A 20,762-nucleotide genomic window follows, 5' to 3' on the forward strand; every position below is an offset into this window, starting at 1 on the left:
GAAAACCATAAACTGGCAATCATATTTCTGGCCACGTCTCAGATATTTGATGGCTTTACTCATGAAAGTAAACTTTTAATCTTACAGACAAAAAAGAAAACTGGTCACTTCAGCTTTTGCTGTTGTTATTTTTTTTCAAATCCAAATACGTTGGAGGGAAATTTAAGATAGAGTAAGGGAAATAGTAAAATATCTCTCTGGTAAAAAATTAAAATGTGGAGGTTACACAAGAAAAAAAAAAAGTCAAACTAGAGACTGACCAAAGAATACTTTGTGGTTTATAAAATGTGGTCATCAAGTTTTTGGAATGCTTGCCTAGCAGACCTTCAGTGAGCAGAATAAGGCCTCCCCCACCTCCTGCCAAGATGTCCACATCTTAATCTTGTGAATGTATGAATATGTTACCTTATGTGGCAAAGGGGAATTAAAATTGTAAATGGCATTAATGTTTTAATCAACTGACCTTAAAATAAGGAGATTTTCCTGGATTATCCAAGTGGCCCAATGTAATCACAGTGTCCTTAAACATGTAAGAGAGGCAGCAGAGAGGCAGAATGGTATGGACATGAAAGGGACTACTAGCTGTTGTTGGCTGTGAAGATAGAAGGTGGTCAGGAGCCAAAGAGTGCAGGCAGCCTCTGAAAGCTGGAAAGAAATCAAGAAAACAGACTCTCCCCTCCAACCTCCAGAAAAGAAACAGAGCCCTGCCAACACATTGATTCTAACCTAGTGAGACCCATTTCAGACTTCTGACCTTCAGAGCTGCAAGAAATAAATGTTTGTTGTTTAAGCCACTATGTTCACCATAATTTGTTACAAGGGCAGTAGGAAACTAATATAACACTAAAGTAAGGCCTAGGAGACACCTAGAAAGTTATGGGCAGATGCATCAGCCAACATTCCGTAGGACATAAAGTTTCTTGGTTAAACGGTACCAGGGTGTCTCTGTTTTCTTACACATAGTTCAACATTAACTATATAAAGTATATTAAAACATTTTATCTTTACTTGGATGGTTTTAGCCAATACCTTTTGAAAAACCATAATACCGATTGCCATAATGGAGAAACACTCAAAAATGCATTGAAATACTTAAAGTATTAAGACACATCATATATCTTATTCCAATGATTAATTATACTGCTCTATTATGATTCATGAAAGAATCCACCATGATACCAGTGGTATAAATGATCCAGTGATAAAAATAACCTGGATTATTAAATACTCAAAAGCCAACTGTAACTAACATCTACGTACGGTTTACTAGACTCTACTCAATTAAAAACTGGAAAAAGAAAGGAGAGGAGGGAAAAAAGAAAATGAAGGGGAAAAAAGAAAGGAAAGAAAAAAAAAGCTTCTCTTCCATCAGCCAGACTTAGTTAAAATGGCCATCAGTAGCTGGAATGTTTTTACAAGTCAATTTCCAATTCCTACAAAGACTTGCTAGTGATATTAACATCTTAAACCACAAATATCCACCAGTGTAAATGTACTCTTAATAGAATATTTCAACCATTACCTTGAGAGAATTACAGAGATGCAGCAAGGTTTTATAGAAAGTAAATGAGGTAGATTTTAGTAACAGTTACTGAAAATAAGGCCTCAGGAGACTGGAAGAGTGAGTGGTATAAAATTATAAAACACAAGGGAACCGAGATGCCAAAATGTTAAAGGAAGGATTACAGCCAAGGCCAGCTGTACTGTGTCGCCCTTTCCAGAACATCTACTCCTCTGTTCTCTCTTCATGCTGCAGGCCTTACAACTGCAGCTATTCCCTCAAGTCAATCGTGTTGTCCTTCCAATAAGTAGCCTCCTCTTAGGGCCTTTTACCATGCGGTTGGACAAGGACATTTTACAAATGTGGCCCTTCTGCTGCTTCTTCCTAAGACTTTTTAGAAATGATAGAAATATAATTGGGGATTTTTTCATTATCATCGAGGTTAGGGTTATCAGCCTCTGTTATCTCCTGGGGGTGAAGTGCTTCCAGACCAAAGTCTATCCTAGGATTTTAGAGAAGACTAATATCTTTTTGGAGGAAGAAACTTTATGTATGTATACATGTGTGTTTATATGTATATGACCTAAGTAAATATGTACATATGTGTGTGTTGTGTACCATATATATGTATGCGTATGTGTATGTATATACAGTAACTGGCCCTGAGTAGCTGAGTGGCAACAAAACTAAACAAGAGATACCTTACTGCCACATGGACACAAAAACAGATGCAAAAGTCTGTCATGAAGTGACGTCTTTTAGAGATCAAGGGACCAAGAATGATAGGAGAAAATTCAACCAGGGTCATTTTGTCTCCAAATGCCTTCTTCTGTATTTGGGATAGTGTCTCATAAATTTTTTCACTGAAAGCCTCCCATCAGGCTTTTTGTTCATCCAGAGCTCACCATGAATAGAAATATAACTTGGAGAGGCAATATCTTAAAAGCTGTCATCAACCAGTCAAACAGGACTATCTGAAAGCCAGTTGGTAACAAGTACCAGTGTTAATAGAAGACATGATAGGTGTTTGGATGAAAAGGAGAACACTAGAAGAAACAAAAAGCACCTAATGATAATTAAAAACTGAAAAAAAATCCTTATGATTTTTCTTGGGAAATCTCAAGGCTATGACATCTTCAATATCAATACATAAGATAAATACAAGGTATAAAAATCTAAGCTTACATGACTATTTTTAGCAAAATATAACTTATGACTCAGATGCATTGCTGTATTTTTCAAAGTTGCCTGGAGAGGGTGTAAATATTCCAGCAATGTGGCCATGATTAAACTCATCTATATAACTCCTATTTTGGAAATCGCTTAGCGGCATGTGTCTCTTTTCTTCCGATCTCCTCAATGATAGTAATAGTTCCCATTTGAAGGTGATTTGACATGAGCAAATTACTAAAAGTCATTCAGAGCCAAGTGTGAAGAATTCAGAGTGAACAGTTACAGTGAATAAATTCAGTTGTTGGTCCAAATCACAGAATGACTAAAAAGCAGTGAGGCTAACTGAATTGCTCATTAAGTGGTTCTAATTTTAACAATCAAAGAAAAAATCCATTAGAAATGCATAAAAAGCAAAAACTTGTTGAAATGTAAAGGAGGATGGGGTGTGGAGAAAATACATTCCAATTCAGCTTCAATGTGAATAGTTAATGCCCTATGACCAAGGTTGCAAGACTAATGCAGGAGAAATAAATTCAAGCCATATTTTAAGTTCCTTGTGAGGTAATTGTCAATTGCCAACCCCCCTGGGAATCAGTCAGTCCTTCCCTGTGTCCATATAGCTCCTCTTAAGACCCGTAGCTATACTACAGTATTATTATTCCTTTGCAACTCTGTCTCCTCCACAAGACTCTGAGCCCCTGCCTATAGCCCCCATACCATGGGACGTCCATAATCGGGCATTAAATAAATGAATGAATAGGACTCATCTGGACATGTAACTTCAGTTGTCTTACTTAAGGCCCCTCCTTGTTTAGGACATACAGGTGGGAACACATCTTAGGCAGACTTCAAGTTCAAACTTTGCTTTTCATAATTTTAGTTACGCCATCAAAAACTATTGGGAATCACAAACTTGTTAGTCCTTTATACCTTTCACAACGCAGATACAAAAACTTAAAAACTTAAAAAAATATTCAGTGTTTAAAATATTCTTATCACTCCTTGGTACTGACATCTGACTTCCTCTGAGACCGTGAGAAAACTCAGCCTGCTTGGCGGGAAAAATGAAGATAGAGCAAGTGTAAAAGCTTACAGCATGCCCCTAGGGAAAGGAAACAGCAACACCTCGCATATCATAAACTGACTCCACTGCATCGGGTGTTGAAGGTTCGGGGGGGGGGGGCACGGATTTCGTACAGTCCAGTGTCTTTCAGGAAGACGGCCAAGTGCACAATATCCACTCTGTTAGTCATTAGTCTAGCAATCTCCCTCCACAACTTGAAACCTAGTGAGATGGTTAATATTTTTTCTAAAGGCAGCTTTCGAAAATGCCACCACGCCCCCCAAATTTCAATGTTCACTGAGCTCATTCTTTTTTTTTTAGTTTGCAAAGATACACATGTGACTAATTTAAAACAAACTAGTTTGAAAACTTACTGAGGGTATGAACGTTTGCACTCCTCTGTGTGTGTGTGTGTGTGTGTGTGTGTGTACGTATGTGTGTGTGTGTGTGTGTGTGTGTGCATGTGTGTGTGTGTGTGTGAGAGAGAGAGAGAGAGAGAGGGAGAAGGAGGGAGGGGGATTGAAAGAGAGATAGAGACAGTAGGGGACTGAAGAAGCACAGAATGCTATCTTTTAGTCTCTAGCACTTTTCTCAAAGCTTGATATTTTTTTCAGGGCTTTTCAAGTATAAGCTTAGGGGGGCAATGTAGGCAATCATGAAAGTACAGAAAGATACAACTTCCTATCTATAGTCCCTTAGTACTTTTATTTTTTACTCTCTTTGGCCTTTGATGAAAAACTTCCTCCCCACCCATTTTTTTTTTCAATTATTCAATAAAAAGGCCCAGGAAGAAACCGGCCTAAATGAGAAAGAAGAAAAAAAGCCAAATATGTTTTTGGACCCGTAAACAAAACCCTCCTTCTATTTTTCCTTTTGTAACTTGAGATTTTCCTCTCCAGTTCTGAAGTATATTTTTTTTCCTGCCATTAATACGAAATTTCTGCTTTTACTAAAAGTGATAAAATACTACGTCTTCAAGTCTCCTACACAGATGAGGGCTAGGAATAAAATGACAACATAACACTTACTTTTGATAGCAAGATATTCTTTTTTTTAAAAATCGAATTCAGCTAAAAACACAGCTTGGTTTCAGCTTTTAGTATTATCATTACTTTCTTTTTGCTAAATCTCCCTCCATCCTTCCCAAAGACAACGATCTTTGTTTCCTGTCGTATGGAATAAAAATTACATTCATCCAATATCCAATGATTCACTGTTTGATTTTTACAGTTTTTAAATTTTCCATGGAGTGATAAATAAGTTGGAAACACGAGATAAAAGTTGAGTGATCTGCTCAACATCAGAGATCCAGACCAAAATAAATCTTATAAAATCTGCATCTGCCTCTCAGCCGGATTGTATCCACTAACGCAGAGGCATATTATACGGTAAGTCATGCTTTTAGATGTGAGGATCTTTCTGCATTTCAATGCCTTTTTATAGGAAGCAGAATGTGATGAATGCTTTCTTTCTTTCCGACCCTTGACAAAAGCAAGACTAAATTCACAGCTCAAATGGCAGTACTCTTACTAATGCTGCAAACCCAAAAAGTACCACACAGGTCAACTCTGAACACAAGGTGAGTTGTACAAGCATGCAAGACACAACAATTGAGGATTAGAAAGGTTGCTGGCCTTCCTTTGTTTAGGCTTCACACAAATCATTCTCATTTTCTTTGCACGGCATCTCTGTGGCCCGAAATGCAGAGCTGAGCATCTCTGGTGTAGAGAAAAAAAAGGTATACAGGCATATTTATGTAGATGATAAAAGTACTATCTATGAGTTAATTTATTTTATAAGCCATATGTGTTCTTCCTTCACATTGTGCATCCACTATAGACTGTGACGTGACACAGTGGGGACATAAAACGCTTTACGACATCATCTAATGATTAGCAAACAATATTGCACATAATACTTGAAAGCAAAAACATACAGGAAAACAAAGTTCTGCAGTAAACCATTTCTTAGGCATAAACACAGCAGTTACATGATTATAAATGCGTATTTGCCATTAGGAGTCCCTGCCTTGTGCTATAACAACTGTTCTTGTATTACAAAAAAATAATCAAAAGTTCAAAATTAATAGCGGTGAATTCTCAGACACATACGCATGCATTATTATTACTTGCTTACTATTTAAAGTAGGTATTCACACTATTTAATTACTGGAGACTCAAAACAAACCCCACTTGTCTACGTGAATAGAAAACAAAACAAAACGAAACTCACAAGATGTATCCAGGAAGCATTTTTTTTAGAATGATAATAATATATACAGTATTTCACCCAGTTCTCATAACGTGGTTACTCAAAACACAGTTGTGTTTTCTTCTATCATTCCCTCTCTGAAAGTGTACCCAGATCTACACTGATGTTTCTAGATGCATAACTGATTGTTCAATTCCAGAAACCAAATTCGAAACAGCTTTCCAACTCAAACTAAACTGTACCTACTTTACTTACACTACTGATGTAGCCATTTTAGAATGTATTAATGATGCCCGCATTTAGTAACTCAATAATAAATGGTGACTAATTTCCAGGGCAGTTTGTCTTTAAGTCGGTTGTTTCTAAATGGGAGTAGAACTTCTAAGAGAAGGTTGAAGAGGCGGTCTCTTGGGTTCCATAAGAATTCAAGTAAGTCTAGGGGAGATGAGGTGGATTCCTTACCATTTTATCCTACTTTCTTTCCATTATTCAGAAAGAACAATGATGCTGGCAATATTTTTAATACCTATTGTGAATGAAACAAAATTCTACAAATTTTTTAATGGACTGTGGAAACAACACCTCAAACGATTTGATTCAGTAGTTTTGAAGCTTAAAAAGTTTAAATCATTGTGGGGCACCTGGGTGGCTCAGTCGGTTGAGCGTCCAATTTTGGCTCAGGTCATGATCTCACATTTCGGTTCTTGAGTTCCAGATCTGCATGGGGCTCACCGCTGTCAGTGCAGAGCCCGATTCGGTTCCTCTGTCTCCCTCCCTCTCTCCCTCTGACCCTCCCGGTCCCTTCTCCACTCACACTCTCTCTCTTAAAAATAAATAAAACATTTGAAAATAAAGTTTAAATCATTCTAATAGTATACAAAGATCAATTCAGATCATAAGATACAGAGTTACTATATACCTGAACCCAGAGTTACATTATAAAGATACATATTCAGAGACATCTGTTCAGTTGAAAAAATGACCTATAATAAAAAGTGTCATCAATACATTAAGAAAACACTGTCATAGCAACCATGAGTAAATCATTATTTTCCTAAAGAATGTATCAAATAGGCTTTGGTTGGGCTCATTTGCATTTTACATGAATGAAAACATGTCTCATAAAGAAATAGAGTAACAGTATGTTTTAAGAGGAAAACTATGACATGATATAAGTCACATTGTAATTGAACGTTTAATAATGAACAGCTCTTAGGAAAACCAGAATAAATTGCAAAACGTATTTTATAAGAAATTCCCCTCTACTCTGCTTTCTTTAAAATATTGTGAATGTTCAGAAAACAAGAAAACAACTCCCCCCCTTGAAAAAAAAATATATTTTATTTCTGGTATAAGGTAAATAAAATGTATATTTAAAATTTTTTCTAGGTAAAATTTTATTACCTATAAAAAGGCATTTCCAATCCTAAATAAAATGACAACTTATAAAAATAATGAATTTATGTTTCCTGGTTCTATTAATAATATACGTAACAGACTACGTGAATAATGAACAAAATAAAGAATACTAAAGTAAATAACAAAAAAGGAAAACATGTATTTACGAAGTGTTGGCCAAAACAGAAAGTGGAGAGAAGGAAGAAGTGCATACTGGTCTAAAATCTACCTTCTCATCTTTTGATTTTACCTTTGATTAAGGTCTCAGATGGTACTATTAAAAAAATTTGGTCTGAGTGACCTAATTTCAAGAACGTAGTATAAAAAGCATTAAAATAGGAAGGCTGAAATATCACTGAGGCCTTGAGGAGTAGCATGTGAATCCAATTTCACTCTCCTAGAATTTGTTGACTAGAAACTAGACGTGTTCTCTCTACTTCACACATACACAGTGGTTGAGGGTGTGGCCTTCGTAGCCAGACTGCCTGTATTTGACCCTCAGCTCAGTCACCTGACAAACTGTTGTTCGTGAGCAATTACTCAACCCTGCTGGACATCACTTTCCACACCTACAGAATAAAGATAATTCACTCTATTTCACAGGGTAGTTGCACTTATTTAATGAGTCAAAATACATGACACATGTTGCCCGTGCATAGGATATGGCACGCAATGTAAGTTGAGTATTAGCATTTATGTATTATCCCACTGAAACTGAATCTCACTGGGGAAAGACTGTTCCTTTTCGTTACTGTTGCTTCTCCAGGGTCTAAAACAATGCTTTGCAAATTATCACATCATTGGCATACAATAATCACTCACTAAGCATTTGCTCTGAACCGTTAACTGCATTACCTCTGTGTATGCACATGTATAAATGCATAAACATATGATACGTACATGTATATGTACACAGAAAGTAGTTTCTTGTTAAAGGTAAAACATTAGAGAAAAAGGCAAGAAGTTTTAGTAATAAAGTAAATTCAATGTCCCTGATCTAACATTATGTGCACTGGTTTGGAAAAAAAATAGGTATTACTGTCTTCTATTCCTAATGCCCTATAGAAATGCCATCTCTATCTAAAATTGACCCCTGCGTTCAACAGTTAAATACAATCAGAAGCAGATTTAGATGCAATAAAAAATTTAAAAAGTAAAAAAATAAACCCTTTCAGTTCATGCCGTAATTATTGCCATTTCCCTGAAAAAAAAGAAGAACTGATTAATTTGCCATTTTTAATACAGGAGGTCAAATGTAAAATTAGCTCTAGAAGCTTAGAAAGGTAATTCTTTGAAAAAGTCTCTTCAGCTGTTATGGTCCACTGCCTAGAAATTCTGACCAAAGGGGAGGAAAGAAGGAGTTCCTCTTCCTGACTTTGATGAGTTTACCCTGTATTATCCTAACAAAATCGCCACTTCCTACATCCCGTTGGACACATGTATAGTTCCCAGGCAGCTCATTATAGATTCTATCATGTGAATTTTTAACTTGAATAGGAAAATAAAAAGCACCATAAAAAATATCCTCAATGCGTCCATGGATTAATGTTATGAAGCACAGCGTATCGCACATATACTATACTTATCAATAGGTGGTCAAGAGTCAGAGCGTGGTAGCAGCCTCAGTACATGCTTGGCAGTCTCCATATGCCAACAGAAATCAGACTCACTGGAACTTTGTCAGACTGATTATGCCACTGTGCATGAAAATCCACTGAGACTGTCCTTAGAAAAGAGGGATCACTAAACCTGCGTTATTATAGTTTCAACTGACTCCCTCGCCACTTAACTCCTACTGCTTTTCATTTGGATCTTAATACTGAAAATATACTGGAAATTTAAGGCTAAATATTACTATCATCGCTTAAAAAGACCTCCTACATTTGTGGAACAATTCTTGACTATTTTATATAAATATTGATTTTACATTAATTAATACACCTAGACGCACTGATCGGTCGGCAAAGTTAAAATAACTAAGATGCTATTTTATACCACAAATCCCCGTGAAGCTGAAAGTTGCAGAAAGCACTCAGTGATGTGCATAAAAAGCTAGAGGTAATAAGCTAAAAAAATGAACTTTAATTGTGTCCCCTCAAAATTCATATGCAGAAGCCCCACACCCCAATGTGACTGACTTAGTTATGGCCTTTATGGAGGTAATTATGGTTGAATGAAGTCAGAAGGTGAGTCTAATCTCATAGAACTGATGTCCTTGGAAAAAGAGGAAGGGACAGAAAGAAGGCCATCTGAGGACACAGTGAGCAAGTAGCTGCCCACAGCCAGGAAGAGAATCTTCATCAGAAACTGAATTTACCATCACCTTGACCTGGTAATCCTCGTGTTCAGAATTGTGAGAAAATACATTTCTGTTATTTAAGCCACCCATGTATGGTAGTTTGCTACGGTGGCCCTAGCAAACTGATCCTGAATCTCTCTTTTAAATCTGCTAAGCATACATAGCAGGTATTGTGGACTAGAATAAAATGCATACCACAGTCTAAATATGTAAATATGTAAATTAAAATCTACCATAGATACTATGCTAATAAAAATCCTCAAGTTTGGAGAGAGAAGTATGTTGGAGGCGAGTTGGCCATAGGCAGCTACTGGACCCTTTTGTATATAGAAAGGGATGGGATCTAGGAGAGATTCTGTTTTGTTTTTCCCCAGTTAGATATGTCACATGGAGATACCAATAGGACCTGCCTCTTGAAATTACTAGAAATGAGTAAATGATACATAGCATATACCCTTTGGCAGAGTGATTACCAAAGAATAAAAGTGCAGGGCACCTGAGCGGCCTGGTAGGTTAAGCCTCCGACTTCTACTCAGGTCATGATCTCGTGGTTCGTGGGTTCGAGCCCCACGTCCGGTTCTGTGCTGAGAGCTCAGAGCCTGGAGCCTGCTTCGGATTCTGTGTTTCCCACTCTCTCTGCCCTCCCTGGCTCACACTCTGTCTCTCTTTCTCAAAGTAAACATTAAACAATTAAAAAAAAAGAATAAAAGCTCAATAACTGACTGCTCTTCATGTTAGAGACTGGCCATGATGTATGAAACAAAAATTCCCAGGAAAGCTTGCATAGAAGAAGAAATAACTGTTAAAAAGTGATGGAATGTTTTTTTTTAAGTGTCAAAATGGATAATATCAAAGTGTTACAAGCCTTTGCTAAACTATTTGCTTTACAGCAATAAGCTATTTCTTCTCCTCCTTCACCATCGAGACGTCAACAGGTACTGAAAGTCTGATAACTAGGACCTATTCAACTATGCAAAAGGCACACACACTTCTTGCACTTTGATCAGGGATCAGTGGAGATTTGATGAAATTCATCAGGGTTAAGAGAATATCAGATGCTTCCGACAAGCAGCAGGACAAATTAAAGCAACCAACCCACCGACCAAACAAAGAAAACCAAAATCAAAACCAAACAACCTTTTAACATAATGGACGGTAAAAATATTCCAATAGTGTACATGCATCCCACGAAGGCTTAGAGAGATTCACGGATCTTTAGAAATATTATCTTGAGTTGTGGTAATTCTTTTCAAAGCCCCAAATGTTTTATGTGACACCCCCCCCCCCATAAACCCTATCATGTAATCAGAGCAGGGGTTGTTATGTAAGATGACAGAGGACAGTTTCAACAGGCTTCCGGACTTGAAAGGACTTACACAAGGTCACACTGGCCAGCCGGTGACAGACCCAGGACAAGGAGGCAGATGTTCAGATTGCCTTACCCAGATAGGAACTCATTTTCCATTTTGCCGGAGACCTTCGAGAAGTGAGCTACCAAATGGAAGTTAGAAATTTCAGGGACTCTAACCCAGAGTTCTTGTAGCCTGACCTACCATCTGCAATCAGAATTCAGAAGGGGGAAGGGCTAAAAATGCAGGTTTCTGGGCTATAGTACAGGCTTGCTAGAATTCAGTTTCTGAGAATTGAATGAAACTGGGACAAGAATCCACGACAATAATATGGCCACTATGTTTATGACAATATTCTGGTAATAATATTAAGGAGGTGAGTATGTTGCTATGCATTGGTTGTGTCCCCCCCCCTCTTTTTACTTCTTGGTTCTATCTTTCTCTCAACAATATGGGAGCAGAAAACGAATGGAAACAGCGCAGCAGGACATAATATTTTACACTGAAAAGGAAAACGAAACCACACCAAAACATCGGGTCTAAATGGGAGCAAGTGAAGGTTTACTACTTCTTGACGCTAATCTCGGAACCCAATCAAGCCCTGATGTTTAACACCATTCTTACGATTACCAGCGTCCTGGGCCAAAATTCATGACCACAAATATTTGTCCTCGTCAGGCCTGGAATTCCCTTTCTGACATAGACTTCTTACTCCCCAGATGTCTAGCAGGTGTTGGAGACGCTTGATGCCTTAACACAGTCCTGGTCTTCGAAGCTGCTGAAGCTTGCTCATCCTCCTTCCTCAAGGCCCTAAGCAGAAGCCTCACTTCCCCAGGACTGTAGATCTTGGTGAGGTGCTGAGCTGCTTAAAGTTGTCTGCATAAAGCAAGTTACACTAGAGTGTGCCAAAGACGAAACTCAACTCCTTCAGCGGTCATTTGCAATTTAAGAGTCCTCTTTCAGGGGCGCCTGGGTGGCGCAGTCAGTTAAGCGTCCGACTTCAGCCAGGTCACGATCTCGCGGTCCGTGAGTTCGAGCCCCGCGTCGGGCTCTGGGCTGATGGTTCAGAGCCTGGAGCCTGTTTCCGATTCTGTGTCTCCCTCTCTCTCTCACCCTCCCCCTTCCATGCTCTGTCTCTCTCTGTCCCAAAAATAAATAAACGTTGAAAAAAAATTAAAAAAAAAGAGTGCTCTTTCATATGTGAGCTAGTAAGGAGTATTTTTATTTTTTTGAGTAGAGCTGACACACAATGTTATATTAGTTTCCTGTGTCCAACATAGTGATTCCACGCTAAGAAGTGCTTTCGAGTTGCAAGGCATTTCTAAGCAACCGCCTCACTGGCCGTCACTCCCAAGACCATATTCTTCTCTCTTCTGGACCTCTCTCCTTACTGAACTAAGTGCATGTTTCTCTTTACAGAATTCCAGGCTCTCACCTTTAAAAATAACTGTTCACTGTAGGCTTTCAAAATAAAAATGGAAACTTATTCTTTATCAGTGAGCACGGGCTGGTACCGTGAATGGATAATATCTGCTAGAACATGCAAACTGAGACATAGACATATGAGAACATAGACACTCATGCCTATGTTTGGGCATAAAGGTACCTATTTTTTTTTCCACAAAGAAAGGGATAAGGGTAAAGATGAGAATCCGTATCTGGTAAGAATAAGGATCTCAAGAAAAGTACTGAAAACCAGCATGCTTGCATGCTTCTTCATACTTCTTCAAAATACATGGGAACTCTACTGGGTGGCCAGTGCCTCCCTTACTTGCCTTGCATATCTCTAGTTTAATTTTTATCTGTTTTTAAGGGTTTGGTGTTGACACCACCGCCAAGGAGAAGGAAGGAGAGGACAGGAGGGAACTGCTCATTTGCTACTGAAATGAGAGCCACACCCACACAGAGAGGGCAGGGACTCTAGCCAACATGGCAGGTAGCCTTTTATCATGGAGACATCCTCCCAGCAGGGAACGAAAATAGCAATTAGGACACTTACAGTCTGATATAAAAGTGGACCTACCATAGCGCAGCTATTCCATATGAAGGGATCTTCAGGATACCTAGCACCAAAGCCCAGGCCCTTTGTTTGTTGTCCAACAAATATAATGAGTGTCTTCTATGGGCTCGGCACTCGACTAGGCACCCGGAATCAATGATGGATGAGACAGACTTGGAGGAGGTTCCTCTGAGTTTCCCATATATACCTGGCCTATGGATATTATTTTTGTGCTATTTTTGTGTCCTATCTCTGAATAGACTTGGTTTAGCCATCGTTTCAATTACACCCCAAAGCCTTGCACTGTGTATTAAAGATATAGCAAATCAATACAATTTCTATAAAATGAATGGAGAAAAAAAATCACACACATTCAAGACAACTGTTTTGCAAACTTGTAGACTGAAAATTATTCCCAGAGACATATTTCAAACTGTGGAATTACTTCGTAAGGTCCTTGAGTTTTTCTAGAGATAGCCTCAAAAAATATAGGGTTAAAGTGACTTACTCAGTTCTTAAGGTGATTGTTTCTTTGCTTAAAAGCACACACGGGGTTGTTTACAAATCCAGTTAATTAATTAGATCTCTGCTTTCTAGCCACAGCCTTTTTGTTTGTTTGTTTTTGTTTTGTTGTTAGTAGTATCAACTGTAGTTTGTGACTACAAAAAGTTTGAAAACCTGGGTCATGTTCTAAGGGGTTCCTTTGAAACGATTTCACCCAGATCAGTCAGAAAATAGATTATATTCAAAAGCACAAATTTCACAAATTTCCCCAAAGGCTTTCAGTACACATGAATTCTGACCTGGTATTTCTTCAAAGACTTCATAAAGTTTTTAAGCTAGTTCCATCAGAGTCATGAATAGGCTGTTCATTATTTCAGCTTCCTCACCTCAGATATAATAATGGTGCTTTTCCTCACAGATTGCTCTGAGGAGTAAATAAGCAAACATGCATTCGACGCATTGAAACTTAAGGGACATGATGCAAATATAATCTATCCTTTTCTGTTCCATAATCTTTTTTTTTATAATACATTAGTTCCATGAGGACAAAGACTCTATCTTACTATTTTTTAGCATATCCAGTGCCATTGCTGATACTGGATGTATTAGAAGGTATTAAACCGGACTCCAACATTTCCATATGCCTCTTTAGATGTTGTAATGGGGAATAAATTATTATCTTGTCATTTAAAACAAAATGTCCCAGGGGCGCCTGGGTGGTGCAGTCGGTTAAGCGTCCGACTTCAGCCAGGTCACGATCTCGCGGTCCGTGAGTTCGAGCCCCGCGTCAGGCTCTGGGCTGATGGCTCAGAGCCTGGAGCCTGTTTCCGATTCTGTGTCTCCCTCTCTGTCTGCCCCTCCCCCGTTCATGCTCTGTCTCTCTCTGTCCCAAAAATAAATAAAAAACGTTGAAAAAAAATTTTTTTTAAAACAAAATGTCCCAGTGCTAAAATTTATAGGGTAATGGGTAGTTTGTCCTGAGTCTCTCTCCCATCTGTCCACAGACATCTCCCTAAATGGTAAATTCCAGTAATCACATAGGAGACTGGCCAAGAGTCCTGAGGTGGATGGCAATCAGCAGGAAGGGCGGTAGAGAAAGAGGGGGAGTCTGTGCAAGATAGGAACCAACTGGTGACATGTTCGAAGATTAAAACACACACACACACACACACACACACACACACACACAGGAATGATAATAGACTTCTCCAAGCTTTTTGCCGTTGATGATTGCTATTGTAATAGTATGCTGTTGATCATTCTGATTCAGCAGAATAGTACGTTAAAATCTTTGGAAATGTTATTTTTTTTTGCTTCCATTTATTATGTTTTTCCACTAATAGCCATAGTTTCCCACCTGAAACAAACTACAGTCGTGCTCCTGAACCCTTTTCAACCGCTTACACAATAAAACACTTTTTTTCCCACGGTGACCAAGAACAGAAACACACACACCAGGGCTGAAACAAGGCTCGCACGCAGCACACTTGGAATGGTTCTGTTTCACTTCAGGTCTTTCCAACTGTGGTAGAGATACACTAAATTGATTCTTGCCTCGATAAGGTATTCCAACCCAAGTTTTCAAAATGCTGCCTTCGAATGTCCTTCTTTGTGAAAGTATGTATGTATTTCCCCTCTGTGTGGCTGTAATTAGATCATCCCAAAATTCTGGACCTTTTTTGGTCTATAATTGGTTTTTGAATTGAAATGATTTATTACAGGACTCACACATTACACATCTAAGGAAGTTAAGTTTGATGAGGGAACATGACATTTTCAAGAAGCAGAAAGTGGCAAGGGTCTTTCACCAGCCTCTTACGCCGGTCTTTGTGCTCAAAACAAATTGAGAAGTTGAGGATAATTAGGTTTTATTCAGGAATCTCACTACAGTTTCATTAATACTTCTGAAAATGTCATTTTTGCAAAATTAAATAAACAGCTAATAGAATAAAAAGCCTGAAATATATACACTAGAGATTTTCATAGGTCAGGGTACATTTGTTACCACTCTACATTTTAGTCTTCTTCCAATATTCATTTATTTTTATTAAAAGGCTTTCATATTGAAAATAACTCACCAAAAATATCCCAAGAATCTGGGATTCTTAGTCTTCCAAAACTTGGACAAAAATTAGGGGGGCAAATAATGTGGTAAATATATTATAAAATTATGAAACTTCACACTTGAACACTTATTTTTAGGCACATAAACACATACAACAACAGATACATAAATATATAACCATAAAGAATTGGAGGGACTATCCAGAGGATTCCCTGACTTGCCTAGAATATTACTTATGCAACTAAAATTCAGCCACTCTCTCAACTATATCTAAATGTTGCATTCTCAGAAGCAGCTTGGATTTATGTTATCAGACATCAAATAGAATAGCCTTCAGATAAATGTACCACGAAAATAGGAAGCCACAAATTCCTTCTGAATGTGACTACAGTGACTTTAGTAAATCTAACGGAAAGATTCCAAATTTTCTTAAGGAATTTAACAACAAACATACTTAAAAATTCCATAGATAATTCAGATTCCTTGGTCAATATTTCAAGATTAAGGAAGAAACAATCTATTGGCAGTAACTGCTCAACACAAAATTTGCCTCTCAAATTTATTTTATATACCAATATTTTTATAAGTATAGTTCAAAGTCCTTGAGATAGATGTGTAGACATTATATTTTATTCTAACACAACTATCTCACTGGCCTGGAAAAGGCTGTAATTCCATAACCCTTTAAAAATGTTGATCGACTTAGGATTTTACCAAAAGTCAGTGTTTAATGTATTATAGACAAAGACTAAGTAGACTTAATTTTCCTTGGTTCACACAAAGCTAGAATCTTAAAATTATTGTTGAAATGTGCCTTGGGATTTTTTTTTACAGCCTTCGCTATTCATTTCTTCTGCTAACCACCTCTTTGAGAATGGAATTCTCAGTGACTCAGATGTCCATTTGTAGCACATTTCTTTATTAATACTGTTTCTTTTCTAAGTTTATTTATTTCAACACTCTTTTTCCTTAAACGGGGGGAAAAACTTGAAAATCAAATGCACAACAAGCAAAACAAGCAGTGATTGGCTGACACCCCACGGCCAAGGGCAGGCTCCAGCAGGTTTCGGAGTAGCAAGGACATCAGAGTATGGAGCATAATGGAGCATCATATTAGAGTGGAATTCAGCCAAACACAGTAATGTATGGATGTAGACGCATCTGAAAGAAGGAAAACAAAGATTTATGCAGGTAAAAAAAAAAAAGTGCGATGAAGGATTTTCCCCCAATACCTTATACCCAATCAGAATGCTGTGGCAGAGGTTTTGGTCACAGAGAATTTTTATTTACAAATTATGTGTCTGTAAATAATAAATATGCTCGGGGGAAAAACAGTTAACTTGTCAGATGAATCCTACTCAGAAGGTTTAATAGTTTTTTGGTTTGTTTGTTTGTTTGTTTGTACACAGCATTAGAGTTCAATACAAACATCATCACATTCCTGAACATAAACCTTTATTCCGCCTTTAAAACATTAATTCACCAGACGTGATAATTAAGATTAGTTTTAGTGGTTTCAGCTCCATTCTTCTTGGAATGTGATTTCTCCCACAACACTAATGCTAAATAAAGCACTGTGTAATGTTCCGAAACAGAGTCCCTGCTTTAGAAAAGATTCTACGGGTTTTTAAAATAAATAAGAGAGAAAACTAAAGCTGACTCAAGATCTATGTGAACAGCTCCTACTATTTCTATAGAGTCATGGTAAATAAATGGATGAGGAACCTTGCTCTAGCCTAGATATTGGTTATATACAACTTAAACATAAAGCTCTAAACAAGTATTGTACTAAGTTTCCATCATAACCTTCACCACCATTGTCTCCCAGGAGTAGAAATGACAGTAAAATTTCTAATAGCACTGGCAGCTATGGCGAAGCAAGGATTTTGTCACACTACATTTGGTTTGAAAAACAGTTCAAATTTCATTTTTGAAATTGACAAACTCAATCATTAGCATTTTATCACTAGGTAAATTTAAAATATGATGCACTAGATTGGTTAATTGCCTAACAAAGGAGAAAATCTATAACATTTTTAAAATGTCACCTTGCTTTAAAAATTTGCTACAAAACCAATTTGGATGAAAAATTCATTTGCAATTGTGTGTTAAGGTCAATATGAAGGTTGTGTTCCCCACAAAGCTGGCAAAATGCAAAGGAGCATAGTAGCCAAAAAAGGATCGTCGATATAAATGAAAACAGGCAAAAGATTATTCCAATTAGGGTGCATATAAACTTTTATACACAATGTATAGAAAGCTTGTATTAATTTCCACAAAAGTTATGTTCTCATTGAGAATATATTAATCCCACCTGTTGTCAGGCTTCTGCTGAAATTAAAAATTCTGTCAATTAACCTGCTGAATATATGCTGTAAACAATGTTACTTCAGTGTATGTCATCAATCGCTATTTTACAGAGAGGGAAAGAGCCATTAATTTCTTTTGAAAGTCTAGAAAATGTGAATTGTAACTCCCCCGATAATTTACAGGTAAAAACTGGAGCCTAAAGCAGCATTATATTCTATTGTAAAAAAAGTCAGTTTTCATAGCTCAATATGTAGTTATACATAGACAGGTGAACCCCAACAGATTTCTGTTGCTATTGAAATGTATACAGAAGAAGGGATGTAAATTCAATTTTATTCCTCGGGGGAGTACGATAAAAAACAAAAACACTGGTCTCTGCATTCCATGACTTGTATCCACACTGTATCCTTGATAATCTTGTGATCTCAATCAAATTACTTTCTTCTAAAGGCCTCAACTTAATTTGCATCGCCCCGTTCAAGGTACCAACAGGAAACAGAATTCACACCCCAATGGTACAGATAAAGACCTTAGTCTCTTCATAGAAAATGAAGGAACTGGTTTGGTTGATATTTCTTAATTCTAAACTGTGATGACTCTAGTCATTTTAGATACAGGCACTAAATGATTGACTATGATATATTTTATTTCAATGTTGTATGTGTTTAAAGTTCAAATATGCTCCACATGTTAATGTATGAATATCACAATGAAATAAAAGTGTAATGGCACCATCGTTGGTTTATGTGAATATATCCGCACGAGTTTGTGTGTTAGAAAGAAAGAGAGATACCATGTGTACGCTTTTCCACATATAAGATACGTAATTACTCAAAGATAGAAAAAAAAATAACAAGAAAGAAGGATTTTGCTGTATTTATCCAGCTGCATGATTTACTTACAACCTATAAACGGACTCTGTGGTATTGTGTCTAAGTTACTAATTGACTTGGGGTAAGTTTGAGAGAAGTTTCAAATTGGCATACTTGGACTTCCATAAAAACGTACATATTTGATGCAGATCAGATCAGTGGATGACTTTTTCCTTATTCAGAGACATCCAGAGGTCTAAGGTAATGTTGCTTTAGTAGATATCTCCTGACTAAAAACATCACCTAACTTTGATCAGTTATTAGCCTGCTGTCTGCTCTATCAGGCCAAATGTAACAGAACCTCTACCATATGCACAATTCGTGGTACTTCTTGAAAGTGTTTTTGGCTATAGACAGACACATCATATTGTAGAAACATGCTTATCAAATTGAAACCAGAAGCCATGGTTGGCATCACTCTACAGATGCTGCTATAGTAAGTATGGTGTCATATCCATACACAAACAAATTAATATTTAGTTTTCTCAGGGCTGAAAACCCTAATAGGCCATGGCAAGTTATCCATTCGCTTCCCGACCGGAAGTAATTAAAAAAAATAATTTCTGCCACATTTTTTTACTAAGCATACAATGAATATATTGAACACAACTCGATAATTAAAGAGAACATTATTTAGACAACATTCAGCAGTTCCTTAGGCAAGGGAAACTATCATTGGACTTATTAAGAATTTTTCTTGAGTATTTCTGAAGCAGCTGTAAATGGATTTTTAAATTAATGTTTATTCAAGCTGTATCTACTCTACTCTTGCCAAAAATACTTTGTTTTTCATTTACTAGATACGATAAAATTTTTCCTTGCCAGTGCATTAGGTAATTAATGGCATGACATGTATAAACACAACCGGACTTAAAAATAACTTAAAAAGTAGTCAGTATGCTTTTATATTGTGTATTAATCTATTTTGGAATTATATTATTCTTTAAGAGAATTGAAAAATATTTAACACATAGTAAAACTCTGAAGATTTAAAAATTAATAGAAAACATAGAATGTCTCTGCCTTTATTTCACAAAGCAAAAAAAGCACAATTGTCCTTCCAGGTCACAAAATTTGAACAAGCCCTAAAACCAGGTTTACCAAGTAAAGGAATAATGAAATGGAGAGGTAGAGGCTTAAGCTCAATAATGCTGTCAATGATCCACATTCTGCTCAGCTAGGCACATTATTTAGTTGAGAGCAAAGGCTTTTGTTTTAACTGCAAAGGTCTGAACTATGAATACCTGGGCTACGTCATCAGTTTTGCTAAGGTATGAGTTTCAGGAATATAGATAGATAGATAGATAGATAGATAGCAACTCTGCAACACACATCTCATAGATGCTGCCAGAGAATAACTATAGAAGATTGATTTGAAAGTTTCCAGACCCTGTGAAAACACACCAAAAAAGGGGGAGGGGCATTATTTTCAAACTTTGATTTCCACAAAGCTGCTTAATTTATTGCAATATAACCATTAACAGGATTTAGGAGCAGCACTTGGAAACGTCTAATTCTCATGAGGATAAGAACACTGTAAACAGATCTCACTTCCATTATACCACAAGTTAAGAACTATGATAAAGCAATTCGGGAAATTTATAAATAAAGTGAAGCCTTTATGTCAGATGAAATCTCAGATTTTTAATTAATCCCTACCATAAGGAATTAAAAGATGGCATCCCTCAGGGTTTTCCTTAGACAGATTCAGTATCAACGGAGAAAATTATAACAAAACCTCGTGCTCTTTATTTTATCTTACATCACATTTAATTACAGAAAATACATTTTGGCAGTTGTATAAAAATTAAAGGTAATATCTTTTTGGGAAAAAAATAGAAAATCATCTACTATGGCACAAAAATCAGAACAAAAAAGATCTTGTTTATTATGTCAGATGTCTTAACAGAATGTAACTTTGTAAATGGATCCCTTGTCCCCTGACAGCAATATTGAAGAGACGAAGAGTATCAGTTACTATTACTAATTACATTAAGAGGAATGTGTTTCATTCTCCC

At 37.0% G+C, this 20,762-nt stretch overlaps 1 protein-coding gene across 8 annotated transcripts in view; it reads right to left on the minus strand.

The window, feature by feature from the left end:
• PCDH7 (protocadherin 7) overlaps window positions 1-20,762 on the minus strand; it is a 421,068-nt gene that overhangs the window by 393,883 nt on the left and 6,423 nt on the right. Inside the window, exon 2 of one of the 8 annotated variants that reach the window (XM_047856165.1) lies at window positions 16,461-16,723. The exons of the other annotated variants lie outside the window; for them this stretch is intronic. Within the exon in view, the coding sequence (XP_047712121.1) occupies window positions 16,688-16,723 (36 nt within the window). The 3' untranslated portion in view covers window positions 16,461-16,687. Of the gene's footprint in view, window positions 1-16,460; window positions 16,724-20,762 lie in introns of those variants that run through there. 8 annotated transcript variants of the gene reach the window in all.

This window comes from Prionailurus viverrinus, chromosome B1 (genome assembly GCF_022837055.1).
Source record: "Prionailurus viverrinus isolate Anna chromosome B1, UM_Priviv_1.0, whole genome shotgun sequence".
Lineage (NCBI taxonomy): Eukaryota > Metazoa > Chordata > Mammalia > Carnivora > Felidae > Prionailurus > Prionailurus viverrinus.